Here is a 17,365-nt window from a genome sequence, read left to right on the forward strand (position 1 = left end):
GCGGAATTCTGAGGGGCTCCCATTTGGGGATCAGAACCAGAAGCCCCGCTTAGCCCTAGTCTCGCCACAGGCGGGGGGGGCCAGGTGTTCCCTTCCCGCCCCGCTGCCCTCCCTCGGCGCCCCGCTCCGCCCCGCGCATCCCCCGGAGCGGCTGCCCCTCCGCCCGCGCCTCTTCCCCCGCGGCAGGCGAGGCGCCCGGCTCCCTCTCCCCGGGGCCGAGGACGGAGCCCCGGCTGGGCAGCCCCCTTCTCTCCCCGGCTCGCTCACCCCTCGGCCCATGGCGGTGCGGCTGCCACGTGTGCGCTGGCTCTCCGGCTGCTTCGGGTCTCCGCTCGGGCTCCGCCGCCGCCGACCAAGCTCAGGCCGAGTGGGCGAGGCGCCTCTTCCGCGCCAGCTAAAGCCCCGCCGCCCCGCCCCGCCCTCGCCCGGCCGGGAAGGGGCGGAGAGAGGGCGGGAGGGGAAAGAGCGCCGCCCGCGGCCAGAGGCTCCTCGGCGCCCGCGCTTCTCCCGCCGGGGCCGGACTCCCGATTGGGCTCTCAGGGACCGGCCTGGGCCGGGCAACTTGTGGCGCCTTCAGGCAGCGCGAGACACGGGGCGGGGGGGGGGCGCCAGTCCTAAAGACAGTGGTAAGAACTTAACTCGGGTTAAGAACTGAATTCGTTCTGGGGGTCCGTTCTTAAGCTGAAACTGTTCTGAACCTGAAGCACCACTTCAGCTCATGGGACCTCCTGCCGCCGCCGTGCGATTTCTGTTCTCATCCTGAAGCAAAGTTCTTCACCCGAGGTACTATTTCTGGGTTAGCAGAGTCTGTAACCTGAAGTGTCTGTAACCTGAAGCACATGTAACCCGAGGTACCACTGTACAGTTATTTGACCTCCTTCACCCTTGATCCTAAATATACAGTGGTACCTCGGGTTACATGTACTTCAGGTTACAGACTCTGCTAACCCAGAAATAGTACCTCAGGTTAAGAACTTTGCTTCAGGATGAGAACAGAAATCAGGCTTTGCGGTGCGGCGGCAGCAGGAGGCCCCATTAGTTAAAGTGGTGCTTCAGGTTAAGAACAGTTTCAGGTTAAGAACGGACCCCCGGAACGAATTAAGTTCTTAACCCAAGGTGCCACTGTATTCAGGTAGAAGGTGTTTGCTAACACGATCCAGAAGGAAGGCTGGCATGCATTAAGAAGTGCAATACAGTGGTACCTCGGGTTACATACACTTCAGGTTAAATACACTTCAGGTTACAGACTCCATTAACCCAGAAATAGTACCTCAGGTTAAGAACTTTGCTTCAGGATGAGTACAGAAATCACGTGGTGGCAGCAGGAGGCCCCATTAGTTAAAGTGGTGCTTCAGGTTAAGAACAGTTTCAGGTTAAGAACAGACCTCCGGAACGAATTTAGTACTTAACCTGAGGTGCCACTGTATAGTTATTTGGATGTGGGCAGACACTCCAGCCAGGCCAGACTAGCTTTGGGAGTGGCTGCCCGGCTCAAAGACCAGCAGCTCCGATGGCCCTTGGTGCTTCTGATCTAATGATTCTGCTGACACAAATGTTACAAGATGGAGGAAGCCTCGAAATGGTGGGGGGTGAAGGCCAACCTCTGCACTGGCTGCACCCAAGTGCCCCCCCCCCCCGATGCCCAGGCCTGGGCTGCCCAGACGACCAGACCCTCCCCGCTCAGAAAGCAGAGCAGCATGTTTGGCACCAGCTTGGCTGCTGGAGTTGCCAGAAGGAGGTGTGCCAAGGCACCAGCCAAGCGTCTTAGGGACTCCGCTCCAGATTGGTGTTGGGTTTACTCAACCTTTTCTTCTCCAAAGGTCTCCCACCAGGCAGCCCAGGCAGCTTAGGATCAGAGTTTTTCAGAGCTGGCTACCTTCCCAGGTTGATGAGCCCCATCTGTCCCTCACTTCCCTCTACAATACGGGCAGAAACCACGTCGTTGACTCTTGAACCCGCTATTGTTCTTAGCTGCTCAATCTGCCAGAGCCAGGGACTGAGCGAGGGATTGAGACCCATCAACTACCCTCATCTGGTTTAGCGGGTCAGTCAAAGCTGTTTCCCAGGGTGTCGCCGCAGTCCCATGCTGGCAGCTTCTAGGAGCCACAGGTGGGAGCTGAGTGCAGGGTGGGGACCAAAGGTGGACAACCATGACGTGTCTTCCATCAGAGGTGCTGCTCCTCCCCAAGCACCCCGTTCATCCTAACCCTAGAAATACTGTGATAATATCAGCATGGCACACGATCAGGTGAGGAGACTGGGGATGCCACTGGAGCTGGCCTTGCTTCTTGAGGGGATGGGTGGAATCGCTGGGCAAAAACAGAAACCCAAAGTAACCTGCAGGAGAAACAATAAAATTGCTCCCAAGGTTCTCAGGAAATGGGCAGCAAAAATTCTTTTCTTGGTTGGTTGAAGATTGAAATAAAGGCCCAAGGGTTTTCTATATGAGGTTGTTTAGGGAGAGAAAGCAAAGAAGCCCAGCTGGTTTTGATTAGCCGTGGGCATCTGCAACTGCTTCAAAAAGCAGAAGACAGCCAGTGAGCCCCAAACAGACACTGAAAACAAATGACTTCATCAGACATCCTGCAAGCAGCACCCAATGTACCTGCCTCAAAAGGAAAGGGAAATATCCAGGTACAGCATGAGAACATCCCAACCGAAAATAATGATGCAGCTACCCTTACTGTACAAGCTGAGCAGCAGGAAAACCTGGATATCGATGGGGGTGTACAATGGTACCTCGGGTTACAGACGCTTCAGGTTACAGACTCCGCTAACCCAGTAATAGTACCTCGGGTTAAGAACTTTGCTTCAGGATGAGAACAGAAATTGTGCTCCAGCGGCACGGCAGCAGGAGGCCCCATTAGCTAAAGTGGTGCTTCAGGTTAAGAACAGTTTCAGGTTAAGAACGGACCTCTGGAACGAGTTAAGTTCTTAACCCGAGGTGCCACTGTCGTTTCATCAGTTTGCATGCTAGATGCCATTTTGGATCAAGATGGAGGACCAAAACATGACTTTGACAGGAATTCACCTGGTATTTGGTGTCATGGGTCCAAACTCACAAATGACAGTATCCATTTAAAAATCACAATATTTGTTGGTTTCTACAAATTTACAGGATGAATCTGTTCCTTGGTACGAGTTGTGGGCAAAAAAATATATACCAAAGAAATACACCTGTCACTGTGTGACATATGCAACTGAACTATTCCTTGCTATTAAAATGGCCATTCTTACAGCACTTTCCCTCCAAATTACAATGAACACAACTGAATGATCCTTGAGCACTTTGAGCAGAGTGAAGATCTGGTTATGTCCAAGGGCAAGTGAAGTTTGCTTGTTGGACTGCTGTTGAATGAATCAATTTATTTCGGTCACTGACCAGAGTGTGGGCTGTTCTTTGTTGAGTGTCAATACAGAAAAGTTGAAGACCTTTCCCAAGGAAACTTTTATAAAGAGGTATTGACCATTTTGGCTAAGACCTTTGAAAGACTCCAGTTTGTGTCTAAAGAATGATCTGTTTTGTAATATATTGTCCTTTGTGTTACAGACAGACAAGCATAAACAGAAAAAAGTCTGACTGGTTTCAGACCTTATGACTGGCATTCACCACAGCCAAGGTAGATTCTGTGTAAAATGTTTTTAATTTACGAATTTATAATTTGATTTAGAGTCCTACAGTATTGTTGAAGTTGCATATCTTTCTGTTACTATTAAATGGACAAATCAATCAATCTGTTAGAAGATAGTTCTGAAACGCATAATCCCTGACAAATTTATTATAGCATAAATTTTCAGGGGCTATGGTCCACTTCCTATCCCTCTGGACTTCGTTAACATACATATATATATATATATATATATATATATATATATATATATATATTGCAGGAAATTGTTCAAGGACAAAGCTATGCAATGTATATCAAGAAAGTATTTTGGAATAAATTTGGAGAAAAGTGCTGGCAAATGTAGCACAGGTTTGATGAGGGTTGCCATACATCCAGAATTTCCCAGACATATCCAGAATACTGTAGTTGGAAGTAGTGTCCAGGTGGAAATAGCTAAAATGTCCAGGAAAATCCAGATGTACTGCAACACATGTCAGCAGTGTCGTTTTTGGCAACTTTCCTTTAAAACTCTTTTTGTGTGCTCAGCAACTTTGGGCAAAAGTAAAAAAACCACACACAACTGAACAACTTTGCCCAAAAATGTTCAACAACTTTTCTGTCCGGATTTTCACTGTTTGAAATATGACAACCCTAGGTTTGTTAAACAAATTTAATCTTCCAGAATGGAGTCTGTTACACAAAAGATACAGGTAAATTTCCAGGATGAGCAGGGCTGCAGCAGTGGAAGGAACCAGAAGGAAGGAATAGGAACATCAGCTTGTGGGTTGTGTGTACCTGAGAGGGGTGCTGTCGTTGTTGCCTGTGTGTTGTTCGAACTGGAATAGTGTTGTTTGTGTATGCATGTGCTGCTGTCTGTATGAAAGCTGGGGAAGGATGCATGTATGGGAACAAAAGGAGAGGGATTGTGGGGAGGGGGGCTAAGGGAGATTTCCGTTGTAGTAGCATGTGGTTTGGCTCACTTAGATGATCTGCACTCTTGTGTTTTACGATCCCTGCAGTCTCTCACAACAATAGGCCACATTCCAGAGTTTTGATAAGACACTGTCTCATCTTTAGCCTGTCCCCCCGGAGTAGTATTTAGAAAAGAACAATGGGCTGCCTTATATATTCACCACACTTGGACCACACTGGACAAGCGATAAAGATAATAATAAAAACATTGATGTAATGGTTACAGAGATAATATGTGAGATGTACTGCAGAGCTACAATTAAGTCTGCTGACATGAAATTAGGCAGATTTTCTTTAAGAACAAAACACAAATACATTATACAATCACAACCCCTACAGTTTAAGATTCTTCTTTTAAAAAAATAGAATCATTTTTATTATTTTTTTACTGGATTTTCAGAGCACAGAGAAAATCCAGAGAGAAAACAGGCGAACTCTGCTTTGAGAGTGAGGTCGTGTGGCAGCTCTGCTGACGGAGAGGTCTCCAGGGTCGGGGAGAGAAAGAGCCGCCCAGCCGCCGGGATGTGGTACGAGATCTTGCCTGGCTTGGGCCTCATGTACGTGTGCCTGGTCATCCCTGGCGTGAGCACCACCTACATCCACAGATACACCAATGGGGGCAAGGAGAAGAGAATCGCCCGGAACACCTATCAGTGGTACCTGCTGGAGAGAGACAAGCGTGTGTCTGGAGTAAATCACTACTATGACTCCAAGGGATTGGAGAACATTAAGTGAAACCGCGGTGCAGTGAAAGCAACTTAATAAACATGCATTTGACAAAGTGTGGAGCATATTGATCGTAATCTCGAGAGGACAGTAAGATTCTAATACTGCACCAATAAAATTGCAATAAAGAAATAAAATACAAAAAAACGAGAAAACAGGCATCTGTGATACAGGTAAAAAACATCAAAACACAACAGTAAGGGAAGAGAGATTACATCAAAATAGCTAGCTAGATCAGGGGTCAGCAACCTTTTTCAGCAGGGGGCCGGTCCACTGTCCCTCAGACCTTGGGGGGGGGCGGACTATATTTTGAAAAAAATAATGAATGAATTCCTACCCCCACAAATAACCCAGAGATGCATTTTAAATAAAAGCACACATTCTACTCATGTAAAAACATGCGGATTCCTGGACCGTCTGCGGGCCGGATTGAGAAGGCCATTGGGCCGGATTTGGCCCCCGGGCCTTAGTTTGCCTACTCATGAGCTAGATCATAGACAGATCCAGAGTTCCATATTTCAAGGGGAACTGCTGAAAGTTGTTGCAAGTGGTGTTGGTTGGCATGTGCAACGAAGTTCCACTATAGAGCAGGACCCGCCCTGGTGACGGAGGCCAGATCTGCTGCCCCTGTAGATTGTGCTGCCTGAGGCAGTCGCCTGGGTGCTGGCCCTGCCATGCGGTGTGAAAAGTGTCAGGTTTAGCAGTGCCCGGCAGAGCTTGAAGATGACATATATTTATAGAAATGGCCATAACCCAAATGTGTTAATGCCATATTCAGAGGTCCAAGCCTTCTAAAAGTTTTCCTCTTCTGTACAATAGTTAATTGAGCAGTTATTATTTTTAAAAAATCAGAAGATCTTTAAATGATATATCAACGTTGTTTCCTTTGAAAATGGAGAGAAGGGCCAGTTGCGGTGACATTTCATTTTGTCCTCGTATGATTATTGCAATTTCTTTAAATGCTATGGACCAGAATTCACCAACCCTGGAACATTCCCGTCATAAGGGAAAGTGGGTATTGTGGACTCCACAGCTGCACCGATGATCAGGTTCACATCAGATATGAATACAAGAGATTTGAACTGTTCTGTTCCATCTATGGCATGGGCATAGCCAAGGGGCGACAGGGGTGCAGCTGCGCCCCCCTAAATCAATAAAAATCTAGTTTCTCCTCCCACCTCACCCCCCAACAAAAGCCTGCCTCCCTTTACAAAAATCCTGGCTATGCCCATGATCTATGGCCCAAAAAAATTAATGTGATTTCCCTGGCATGAGCAGAAATAGATTTCATCTGTTTATCTCACTGTATTTTTCCTATTCCTTAACCTGCAGGTATCCTGCAGCTTCTTCCCACGCAGATTTCAGCCCTGTGAATGGTCACAGGACAGTGCATGTTTTGTGAACCACCATGAGCTCTTCAGATGAAGGGTGGTATATAAATTTAATAAATAATGGTGACAATGTTTTTCAAAATAACTTTTACACTTGTTTTGTTAAATCAGGTTGCTTTGGCAAATTAAGTACAAAGCATAAATCTTGTTAGAGTTTACACACACACACACACACACACACAGCTATTAATATTTTATACAGAGAAACAGAATATAAATATATTGAAGAAATAAAAAAGGAAATAAAGACCAGGAGGCTTCATGGAAGACAATAAAGGAAATGTGTTTAATCAGATGAATAAATGGTGTGTGGGACTCTGATACACATATACTGCCTCAATCTCTATTGTCTATTCTGTTAGGTCACATTGGCTAATAAACTAGAGAAATAATGAAACAGTCCAGAAATATTACTTTTGTTTCCTTCCTGTTACCTCACCATTCGTTTGAAGATCTTCTATATTTACAAATCTATGTTGCACCAAAGTCAGGCAGCAGAAGTACTGAAGCTGAAATGAGATCCAATGAATAATCTATATGAATTAGGTTCAAAGGCAGTAAAAATATTTGTCTTTTTCAAAGGGTAATTTGCTTATGGAAGACACAGAAAACAAAAAAGTGATTATGTGTAACTGGATTGCCATTGACCTTCCAGCTGTTAATTATGGCTCTCACACCCTCTGCTGGCTTGTTTTGTGGTTTTAATGAGATCACCGGAAGAAAAGAGCCTCTGATTCCATTAAAGGGGAACTATTCTGTCATACTGTTTCAAAGCAATGTGAAACCACCAGGGAAAGCAAAAGAAAGAAATATGCAGTAGTGGAAGTGGCTAAATACAAATGGACAGGTATTAAGTACCAGGAAATAACATTCCACTATTTCTAAGTCGAAATAAAAAAATTGCCCAGTAGCACCTTAGAGACCAACTAAGTTTGTTCTGGGTATAAGCTTTCGTGTGCATGCACACTTCTTCAGATACACTGAAACAGAAGTCGCCAGACCTTTATATATAGTGGGAGGGTGGGGTGGGTTTTTCTCAGATGGCTAGTAGGAGATGGGGGATTGACTCAATGGGTATGGTAAACCTGTTGACGACTGTTAACGACTGCAATTAGTCCTACAGGAAAAAGCAAGGGATAGTGTGCAGATGACCAAAAATAGTTTTAGCATATGTAATGAGACAAGAATCCAATATCTCTATTCAGACCAGGTCTCTCCATAGCTTTCAGTTTAGTAATAAGTAATTCAGCAAGTTCTCTTTCAAGTCTATTTCTGAAATTCTTTTGTAATAAGACAGCTGCTTTGAGATCCTGTATTGAATGTCCTGGGAGACTGAAGTGTCCTCCTACTGGATTCTCTGTCCTGTGAGGTTAGGTTGCCAACTTCTGAATCAAAATCACATAGCTTCCCCATTAACAGCAGTTTCGCTCACAAGAATTAGCAAGTGATAATGCTGGACTCTGTGCCAGGAAATACCCTTAACTTAATGAGTTTGGCAAAACTCTTTGTGGGAAAATTGAGCCTCATTTGCTTAACTCCAGTTAATGCATGAAGGGGTTAAGACCACAGAGTAAGCAGTCATCCCAGACTGATCCAGGTCACGCCCCCTCACCTTGGGACAAGAGTTAGCAAAGCTCTTTGTTCATTCTCTTTTCCACCAGGTAATCAAGGAGCAATCAGCCTAGATGGCCGCATGGCTTTAGCAAAGCCATTTTTGTGTTTCTATACAAAAAAATTAGAAACATTCTGTCTACCATGTGAACTCCATGTGTGGAAAAGTTCCGAACCTGGTTGCTCCAGGCTCAGACTGTGTGCATGGCTTACAAGTCATTTTTGTGTTTCTAGACCAATAATTTAGGAACATTTTACCAATTTTTGTAAGCCAAGTTTTGCTGCCTGTGTTTTCTTGCTGCTGCATGGAAAAACACATGAATCTGATCTTTGTAAGTAAATTAAGTTTTTAACTTGCCAAATGTGCTCTTTCAGTGCTAAGGGAAATCACGGGAAACATTGGAAAGGAACTTAAAAGGGGATATTTTAAGGGTCTAACAGACTGTATTTCCACACTTGTGTTTTGTTATTCCATGCTACCTGTTTTGTGATTTTAAATCTCTGCTGGGTCTCTCTCACCAAAGAGTCCTTGCTCCAAACCTAGATCTAGGCATCCTGGAAATTATTATTTTATTCTTTAACCAAACACTTAAAAAAACAACCCCACACTCTTAAAGGTCCAGAAGGAGGAAAGACTGGTTGGTGTTTTGTTTGTTTGTTGTTTAGCCAGGTGGCAACTCTTGCCTTCCCCTGAGGCAGCTGCAGCACCACCATCCGGGGACTCCTTAAGACCAAGGGCTCGGCCACACTTCTGTGTTTGATTCTGGTCCTGCTTACTCCTTTTTCTGAAATAACTGTAGCCAGCAGGACTCTTAATGAAAAAGAATGACTTTCTGTCAGGCTCGGGGAATCAGATCCCTCCCACGGTGGCAGACCAGAATCAGAGAAACGTTAAAAAGCAATTTATTCAATAATTACAGAGAACAATGAAGGAATGTATCCTTCCTAAGAATGGTGTCGCTCCAAGTAACGTCCCACCCCTCTACGTCCCCCTTATCCCTCCTGCATCGGTTAATCTGAGCTTTCTGCCTCTGAGCTCTCTGTTCTAATACCCTCAATGCCCGCCTGGTCTTGGAGGGAGGGGGGTCAGGAATGCTTTCCGAGGACACTGAATCTGTCAGCTGCCTCTCCCCTGGTGCTTCTCCTCCTTCCTGCTCTTCCTCTTCCAGTCTTTCCCAGCTTCTGCCCTCTGCAGCCTCTGAACTAGGCCCTTCTGCAAACCACTCTTCTAAATCTATACTGCCCTCCTGTTTTTGGTTCAGGAGAAGTGGGGCAGCCCCCACCATTCCTCTTCAGTCCAGTCCCTTATATCCGTGGGGCAGTGCAGTGGGATAAAGCAGAGTGGCAGTGAGGCCTGGCAGCAAAGGCACACTAGTGTGGCCAGTCTGGTGCTCCTGCCTTGCACCTGCCCAACTCCTGCCCTGCCCTGCTAAGCAGAAGGGATGCCACTTCTGGGCGCCTGGCTTCCTAGTGGCACCCCGTCAGCTGCTCTTGCCTTGAGCAGCCAATGTCCTGCTCCTGCTGCCGCAATTGGCCTTCTCCTTTCCCTAAAACTATTGTTGTCAGCCTGGCTCTCGCGGCACGAGGGGCTCAGGGGGCACCCAGGCTCCTGCCAGCAGCGGTGTCACTGCCATTTACCAGGACGGGCAAGAGTGGCAGGGAGCTCATGCCAATGCCAGGTGCACAGCTGGAGCAAATCCGTTGCTCCTGCTGGGGTTTAGGAATTAGGTTTATTCTGCTTTGCGGTTTATTGTAGCCCATAATAGCCTCTGACTCAGCAGTAATAAATTCTGTCTTGATCCTCTCTAATTAAGTAAAATACTAGTGTCCTGTGCTGAATCATAGATTCAAGGTGCCAACAGCACTTTAATTTTCTAAATTACTGTACTCCATAGATCACTTAGAAAGAAGTGTTTTAAAGCTGAACGCTCATCACCTTCCCCCCACAGTTGTTCTAATCGAACATTTCCCAAGCTTCAGGGAGTTGAGGCCTGCTCCCCACCCACAAATTCAAACTGAAGGTACAATTCACTCTTGCACCTCAAATAATGCATTTGCTATACAGTCAAACCTCGGTTGTCAAATGTAATCCGTTATGGAAGCCCGTTCAGTTTCTGAAATGTTCAACAACCGAGGCATGGCTTCTTGCACTCAGCGGAAGCGGTGTCGGACGTTCAGCTTCCGAAAAACATTTGAAAACCGGAGCATTTACTTCCAGGTTTTTGGCGTTTGGGAGCCAAAACAGGATCCGAGGTTTGACTGTACAGAAATAAGGCTTGTGTCCCTGGAAGTGATCAGCTGCCACGGAAACGTGTCTTGTCACAAGAAAACAGAGGCCTTGTGACGTGACGCATTTGTAATTTAATCAGCCATTGGTAAGAAGGAAATTAAAGTAGATGATAAAATTACCTGGAATTACTTTCTGAGTGAAGAGGAGCAGCATGATCTAGCAAGCCAAAGGGTCCCTAGTTAGGCAGCAATCACAGTGCTCGTCTCGCCCACTGGATGAATTTTGTCATCTGTGGCTATAGCAGAACAACTCTAACTTGCAGAGTCGGAGTCAGTTTAAATTGTTGTTTTGTAAAGCAAACACACATTGTTAAAAGAGAGAAGAAAGGAATAATTGTATTGCTGTACCTTTTCTTAGTTATGTATTTATGTATTATGTATTATGTATTAGGGGATGTGGGTGGCGCTGTGGTCTAAACCACTGAGCCTCTTGGGCTTGCCAGTCAGAAGGTTGGTGGTTCAAATCCCCACAATGGGATGAGCTCCCGTTACTCTGTCTCAACTCCTGCCAATTTAGCAGTTCGAAAGCACTAAGTGCAAGTAGATAAAAAGGTACCCCTGTGGCAGGAAGGTCAACGGCATTTCCGTGTGCTTTGGGTTCTGTCACGGTGTCCCATTGTGCCAGAAAGCGGTTTAGTCATGATGGCCAAATGATCTGGAAAGCTGTCTGTGGACAAACACCAACTCCCTCGGCCTGAAAGCGAGATGAACACCACAACCCCATAGTAACCTTTGGCCAGACTTAACCGTCCAGGGCTCCTTTACCCTTTTCTATTTATGTATTCTATGACTAATAAATCAATACATCATTTGTAATCTGTAAAACAACATTAACAAAATAGCAGTCAAAAAATAAATTAAGCACTGTTAAGTTCATACTCACCACACCCAACCAATTTATAATCTTTCACTCTATTCAGCTCATTAAAACACACATACACATAATACCCGTGGCAGCAACAATATATTCATATGAAATATGTCATCATGTGAACTGATTTCTTGGGTCCTTTTCATCCTAAAGGACCTTTGGGCAACAGTAACGCAGACAGACATAGGAACAATTAAAATATTGGGCCACACCTCATTTTGAGTCTGAGTGGGTCTGCGCCAAAGTCTTATAAATCGTATTTCAACCCTGGTTTCCTTGCTGATGTGGTGCCCAGGGAACAACTAAAACCAGCACAAACCTTTTATTTCAAATAAAACGCTTTATCCCAAACTAGCGTTGCAGTTATATGGGATGCTATAAATCCAGTATTCTGGGGACATTGCATCAGCGAGGCATAAGGAGAGAGGCGGCAGGAGGCAGCTTCACTCTTGGCTGAGATCTTGGGGCTCGATAGAGCATTTCAACAATCTGGTTCTGTTCACACTCAAAACAAGCAGAATTGCAGCTCTTGGAAACGGCATGGAGGCATCCGGCACTGGCGCATTTGCATAGCACACTTTCCTTCTAGCTCATGCCTTAAAGAAGCAGTGTTTGGAAAACACGACTCAGACATTTGTCATTCAAAGGGGGAACTTTGTTAGTACCTGTACTGTTGAATATTTGCATACCGTCCTGATCTAGATGCATCTGGAATGCAAATAGCAACAGTCCACGATTCTGCAGTACTTGCATCTTGCTCATTTTGCACTGAGCCAGTTTGAAATACAAAATCACCACATTATTTGGGAAGAGGGTGTTGGGATGTTTTAAGAAAAATGTTCTTGGGGGAAGGAAGGGATGTTACAAAACTGAGTCGTACCCTCCCATTCTTTTCAAATATGACCACGAGCCAAAGTCCTCTGCCATTTTAGCTAAAGCCCAATCTCAGCGTAAGGCAATATGCTATTTCAAATCTGCAGGCAGAAGCAGTTGAGCTCACTGATTCTCGGTCCTTCCTCCTATGTGATCTGAGTGCTAGTAGCGCATGAAAATATAGCGAGACCATTCCTGGAACGATGTCTCTCTCTGTGTGTGATGTTATGATGAATGTGCCACTGTAATCATAGCCTTGAGCTGGGATTTATTAAAATAACGATACAACACACACACCAGGCACCAGGAGTCATTTTCCCACATATGGGGTGGGGGGGGGGGGAGATTCAGATTGTATAGAAGAAGCAGTTGTTCTGTTTTCCTACCATAGGTGGCAGAATAATCAATAGCTATTGCAGGGATAGTCACTTTGTGAAGTCACATGTTCAGACAGAGTACAGTGGTACCTCGGGTTACAGACGCTTCAGGTTAGAGACGCTTCAGGTTACAGACTCCGCTAACCCAGAAATAATACCTTGGGTTAAGAACTTTGCTTCAGGATGAGAACAGAAATTGTGCTCCCACATTGGGCAAAAAGATTCCTGCATTTTAGGAGCTTGGATCAGATGACTGTTGTAAACAAAATCTGCCCTTTTTCCTTTATGGGGTACCCAAGAGCCGTATAGAGTCCTTCAGTGGGTTCCCCATCAGTAGGAGAAACTAACAGAGGCCAACCAGAGAATATTGAGAAGCAAAGCAGCTCGTAAGCCTGATCTTTATTAGAACTGCTGCAACAGGGGGCTCCCCCCCCCACAGGAGAGAGGAGGAGGACCCAGAACCAAGGTGGGCCAGCCCTTATGTAGACTTTTGAAATTGCCCACCCTCAAACGCAAGACCACCCCCAGAAACATCATACATACACCACAGAAAGAGGTGGTCTCCAGCAGAAATACATCACGGGGGTGGTCTAAAACAGAATCCTGAGTGTGTTGTTTATCTCCTGTCTGCCAGGTTACCTGACTGCATTATCTAGGTTTTGGCCACTCTTTTGTTATTATAACTACAGTGGTACCTTGGGTTAAGAACTTAATTCGTTCTGGAGGTCCGTTCTTAACCTGAAACTGTTCTTAACCTGAAGTACCACTTTAGCTAATGGGGCCTCCTGCTGCCGCCGCACCGCAAAGCCCGATTTCTGTTCTCATCCTGAAGCAAAGTTCTTAACCCGAGGTAATATTTCTGGGTTAGCAGAGTCTGTAACCTGAAGCAACTGTAACCTGAAGCATCTGTAACCTGAAGCGTCTGTAACCTGAGGTACCACTGTACTTAATTCCTGAATCCAGGTCACAGGCTCACCCTATTCATATCTTAAATGTGCCCTTAAGGCAGGACTCCTGAGCACAGAGACAGTGGGGAGGTTTTTTCATTTCCTCCCTCCTTGCAGAGAAACATTTGGTCAGTTTGGGAGAGTGAAAATGGTTTCAGGACTGTCCTCCTGTACTGTTTCAGACATGTGGTCTACATATTTATGTACGTCTTTGCCTTGTACATTTAATTTATGTATTTGAGACCTTAAATTCTTATAACATGACCCTCTGAAGGGTCTTGAGAAGCACATTCCAGGAGATGGAGGGCTGCAGCTCATCTGCACTATTCCATTTGCACATCAGCTGAAGAAACGGGACCTAAGGGAGATTTTGTAACATCATTCACATGGACAGCAGAGCAAGAGCGCGTCAATCTGTCACTAGAAGGATATTGTTGATGCACAGCAATAAGACCAAAACTTCTTTGGCTAATCAAATTGCTAAAGATAATTTATGCCTTCTCATTTAAACGTTGCAGCTGATTTTGTGATTGCAACAAAAACGATTAGGAGGGAGGAATGCACGTTTTTGGAAGCCTGGAAATAAATAACAGAGTTTCAATGAAATTGTGTGCAGTTGCAGTAGTGGGACAAAATGGAGCAGAAGGGCCTTGCTTACCTGCATTGCCAGGAACCATGAGGGGTGAGGCAGCTGAGAGGATAATAATGATAATATTAATTTATTATTTATACCCAGCCCATCTGGCTGGGTTTCCCCAGCCACTCTGGGGGGCTCACAACAGAATAACAACAACAACAACAACAACAACAATGTGATAGTACTACCCTGATCTGTTCCATAATGCCACTACTATGTAGCAACTATGAGACTGTGCTGCAACAGTCTTGCAAAGTAGGTCACGATCATTATTGATGGAGGCAGAGAGGGCGAGAGAAAGTGACTTTTAGAGCAGAGGCAAAATCTGAAGGAAGAGTTTTCTGGTTTGCTACAGATTATGAGATAATGTATGTTTAAGGCTTTGAACCCTTAAAAAGCATTGTGTAAATGGTAAGTTGTACAGTGGTACCTCGGGTTACATACGCTTTAGGTTACATACGCTTCAGGTTACAGACTCCCCTAACCCAGAAATAGTACCTCGGGTTAAGAACTTTGCTTCAGGATCAGAACAGAAATTGTGCTCCAGCGGCACGGCATCAGGAGGCCCCGTTAGCTAAAGTGGTGCTTCAGGTTAAGAACAGTTTCAGGTTAAGAATGGACCTCTGGAATGAATTAAGTTCTTAACCCGAGGTACCACTGTATTGAAGACAGGAGTGCCTGGCGTGCTCTGGTCCATGGGGTCACGAAGAGTCGGACACGACTAAACAACAACAACCACTGTATTATTAGGAATACAGTAGACCCCAGGCATGAACAGAGTAGACCAGCAACTCCCAATGTATCAGGTGGGATTATGAAGACCCCTAGTTCTGGATGTTGTCCCAAGGCAAGGAAGTGGGTTTGAGCAGCTGTGTCTCACTCTGCCAACAATGGAAAACTCACTGATGGTCTGGACACTTCAGCTGACTGGGAGCCAGACGTTATCCCATCACAGTACTAAGCCATGAATCTGGTGTATGGAGACTTGCTGGTAAGAGGGACCGTCAGGCAGTTATTGTTTCTCTGTTGACCCAAATTGGTGGACTCCAGGCTTCCAGTGACTGCAGGCTTCTTGTTATCTTTTTTCTGCTTTGTTTTCCATCTTCTGTTATCTGATACTCTGTAATCTCACAGGCAGCAAAGGTCCTGTTTTACCATTATCACACATGGTACATATTTTTGGGTAGGGAGGCGTCCATTGTAGCCATCTCCCTGAAGCCTTCTCGCCTAGCTAGTATTTCAGCGTCACCCTCTGTGCTAGAACTGACTGATGTCCAGCCCACAGCTGTTGACTCTGGCCACCAAGGGCGCAGATGAAGCATTTGTTCTAATTTAACTGTTTTATGGTGTAGTTTCATCAAATGCTGAACATGCACCTCTTTATCCTTACCTTTGACACCTGAGGTACATATTTTTTGAACCACCCTGTTCTCTGGAGTGCAATCTGCTTTAACTGTTTTAATATTTTTAAATTCTTGTAACCTGACCTGTGACCCCATGATGAAGGGCGGGAAAGAAAAATCCAGTTGTTGTTGTTGTTGTTACATAGGCGCACCAACAGTTACAATCTAATTAAGTCTGCTCCAAAATGAGTTTTGATTTGTTCCTCCCAGTGGTTGTTACTATAAACATATGTGAGAATGCAATGCCGCAAGAGGACGTTCATCGGCTTCCCACTATATCATCTCAACAAAGAGAAGTATGCCTGTTTTATTCACTGATTTGATGGGTATGTTTTGGTGATCTTGAAAGCAGGGATAATTGCAGAAGCCTCACATTTGCTTAATCTGCTCCTGAGGCTGGGAAAGACCAGATACCAAAATACCAACTGCCACAATATTTTAGTAGTGAAAATGGCTGGGCTCAGTAGTTTTTTCTCCCTAAAAAGAATGTTTAGGGGTACTCTCATTTTCCTACTCATATTGAAATACTGCCCCTCAATGAGGCCAAACTTAGATTCACAAAATGTTTAGGGGTGTGTGTACCCCTGCGTCCCCCCAGAAAAAAAGCCCTGGATGGGCTTGTTAGTAGTGGCTGTCTCACTACCACTGGGCGTGGGGTGCATCAAACAAGGGGCAGCAAAGTCTGTCCCCTTACCAGGGCCGGATTTAGGTTTGATGAGGCCTGAAATGTTTTCTATTTTATTTGTTTTTTATTTTATATTTTGGAAATGTACATCCAGTTTCTTTTCCTTTAATTTTTTTGGGGCCCCCCAAGAGAGTGGGGCCCTAAGTTACAGCTTGTTTAGCTTATACATAAATCCGGCACTGCCCTTTAGACAACTTTTGGGGTATCAGTGGTTGCACACGGTTGTCTGAGCTGCCCCCCTGGGCTGCTTCTCTCACTGCCGTCATTTCCCCTCTCATTTTAATCAGCTCACAGCAGGTCGTTCCTGCCAACAAACCGGCTTGCTAGTTCCTGCAGACGGGCTCCTCTCTGGCCCTTAGAAAGGCAGAGATTTAGGGAGATGTTGGTGACAACAGACTCTGCATCCGCCATGCTTAAAAAATTATAGTCAGGAAATGGGGCTTAAACGTCTCTAATTAGAAGCAACTCAGCAGACCACTTAATGATTTTCCTGTTTGCTGTACCAGTCGTAATTCCACAGGATTCAAACTGTAATGCAATAGGATACTGTACAAGAAATGATAAAAGACACTTAAAAATCAATATGAAAATTCAGTGCTGTGGATGTGCCGTCTCCCATCTTCAACCACAAATCTACAGACACGCTGCGGACCACCTGAGCGATGCTCACACGGACCACTGATGGTCCATGGACCACCGTTTGGGAATCCCTGTGCTAGAGAAACCAGGGGCATTGGCATTTCTGAACCTGTTTTGCTGCTTCTCTTGCTGCCGCTCTCTTCTCTTTCCCGCTGTGTGAAATCTGAACTTTACCTGCAGATGAGCTTTTGCCTCAGGCAGAGAGAAGTTCTCTCTCCTCTTGTCATATTTACGGCCTCCTGTTCAGAAAGGGCTGGGACACCAATCTGAAGCGCATGTTCCCAACCTCCCTGTTGCCAGGCAATCCTGGAGAGGCTTCCGCTTGTTCGTGCC

The 17,365-nt window shown here is 45.4% G+C and overlaps 3 protein-coding genes across 4 annotated transcripts in view; 1 reads left to right on the forward strand and 2 right to left on the reverse strand.

Annotated features, from left to right (window-relative positions):
• ATP1A1 (ATPase Na+/K+ transporting subunit alpha 1) overlaps nt 1-503 on the reverse strand; it is a 29,786-nt gene extending 29,283 nt beyond the window's left edge. Inside the window, exon 1 of one of the 2 annotated variants that reach the window (XR_014542980.1) lies at nt 268-415. Coding sequence is in view for 1 of the 2 variants with exons in the window: in XM_083592989.1 (XP_083449115.1) it covers nt 268-279 (12 nt within the window). In the remaining variant the exon portion in view is untranslated. Of the gene's footprint in view, nt 1-267 lie in introns of both variants that reach the window. The other variant, XM_083592989.1, reaches the window with a different exon arrangement.
• Nucleotides 1-17,365, reverse strand: part of PLA1A (phospholipase A1 member A) — a 115,565-nt gene that overhangs the window by 86,276 nt on the left and 11,924 nt on the right. The window lies entirely within an intron of this gene.
• LOC310752990 (NADH dehydrogenase [ubiquinone] 1 alpha subcomplex subunit 1-like) lies at nt 1,891-5,364 on the forward strand. The gene is made up of 3 exons (XM_083594198.1): nt 1,891-2,044; nt 3,551-3,620; nt 4,984-5,364. Exons 2-3 carry the CDS (start codon nt 3,596-3,598, stop codon nt 5,316-5,318), a joined length of 360 nt encoding a protein of 119 aa, XP_083450324.1. The 5' UTR covers nt 1,891-2,044; nt 3,551-3,595; the 3' UTR covers nt 5,319-5,364.

The sequence above is a fragment of the Podarcis filfolensis genome, assembly GCF_964270895.1.
Source record: "Podarcis filfolensis genome assembly, chromosome: 17".
Taxonomy (NCBI): domain Eukaryota; kingdom Metazoa; phylum Chordata; class Lepidosauria; order Squamata; family Lacertidae; genus Podarcis; species Podarcis filfolensis.

Coding starts and splice junctions, on each gene's coding strand:
- LOC310752990 (XM_083594198.1), top strand. CDS start 3,596: ATGACTGGCATTCACCACAGCCAAG. Junction 3,621..4,983: donor TGGCATTCACCACAGCCAAG/GTAGATTCTGTG, acceptor CTGGATTTTCAG/AGCACAGAGAAAATCCAGAG.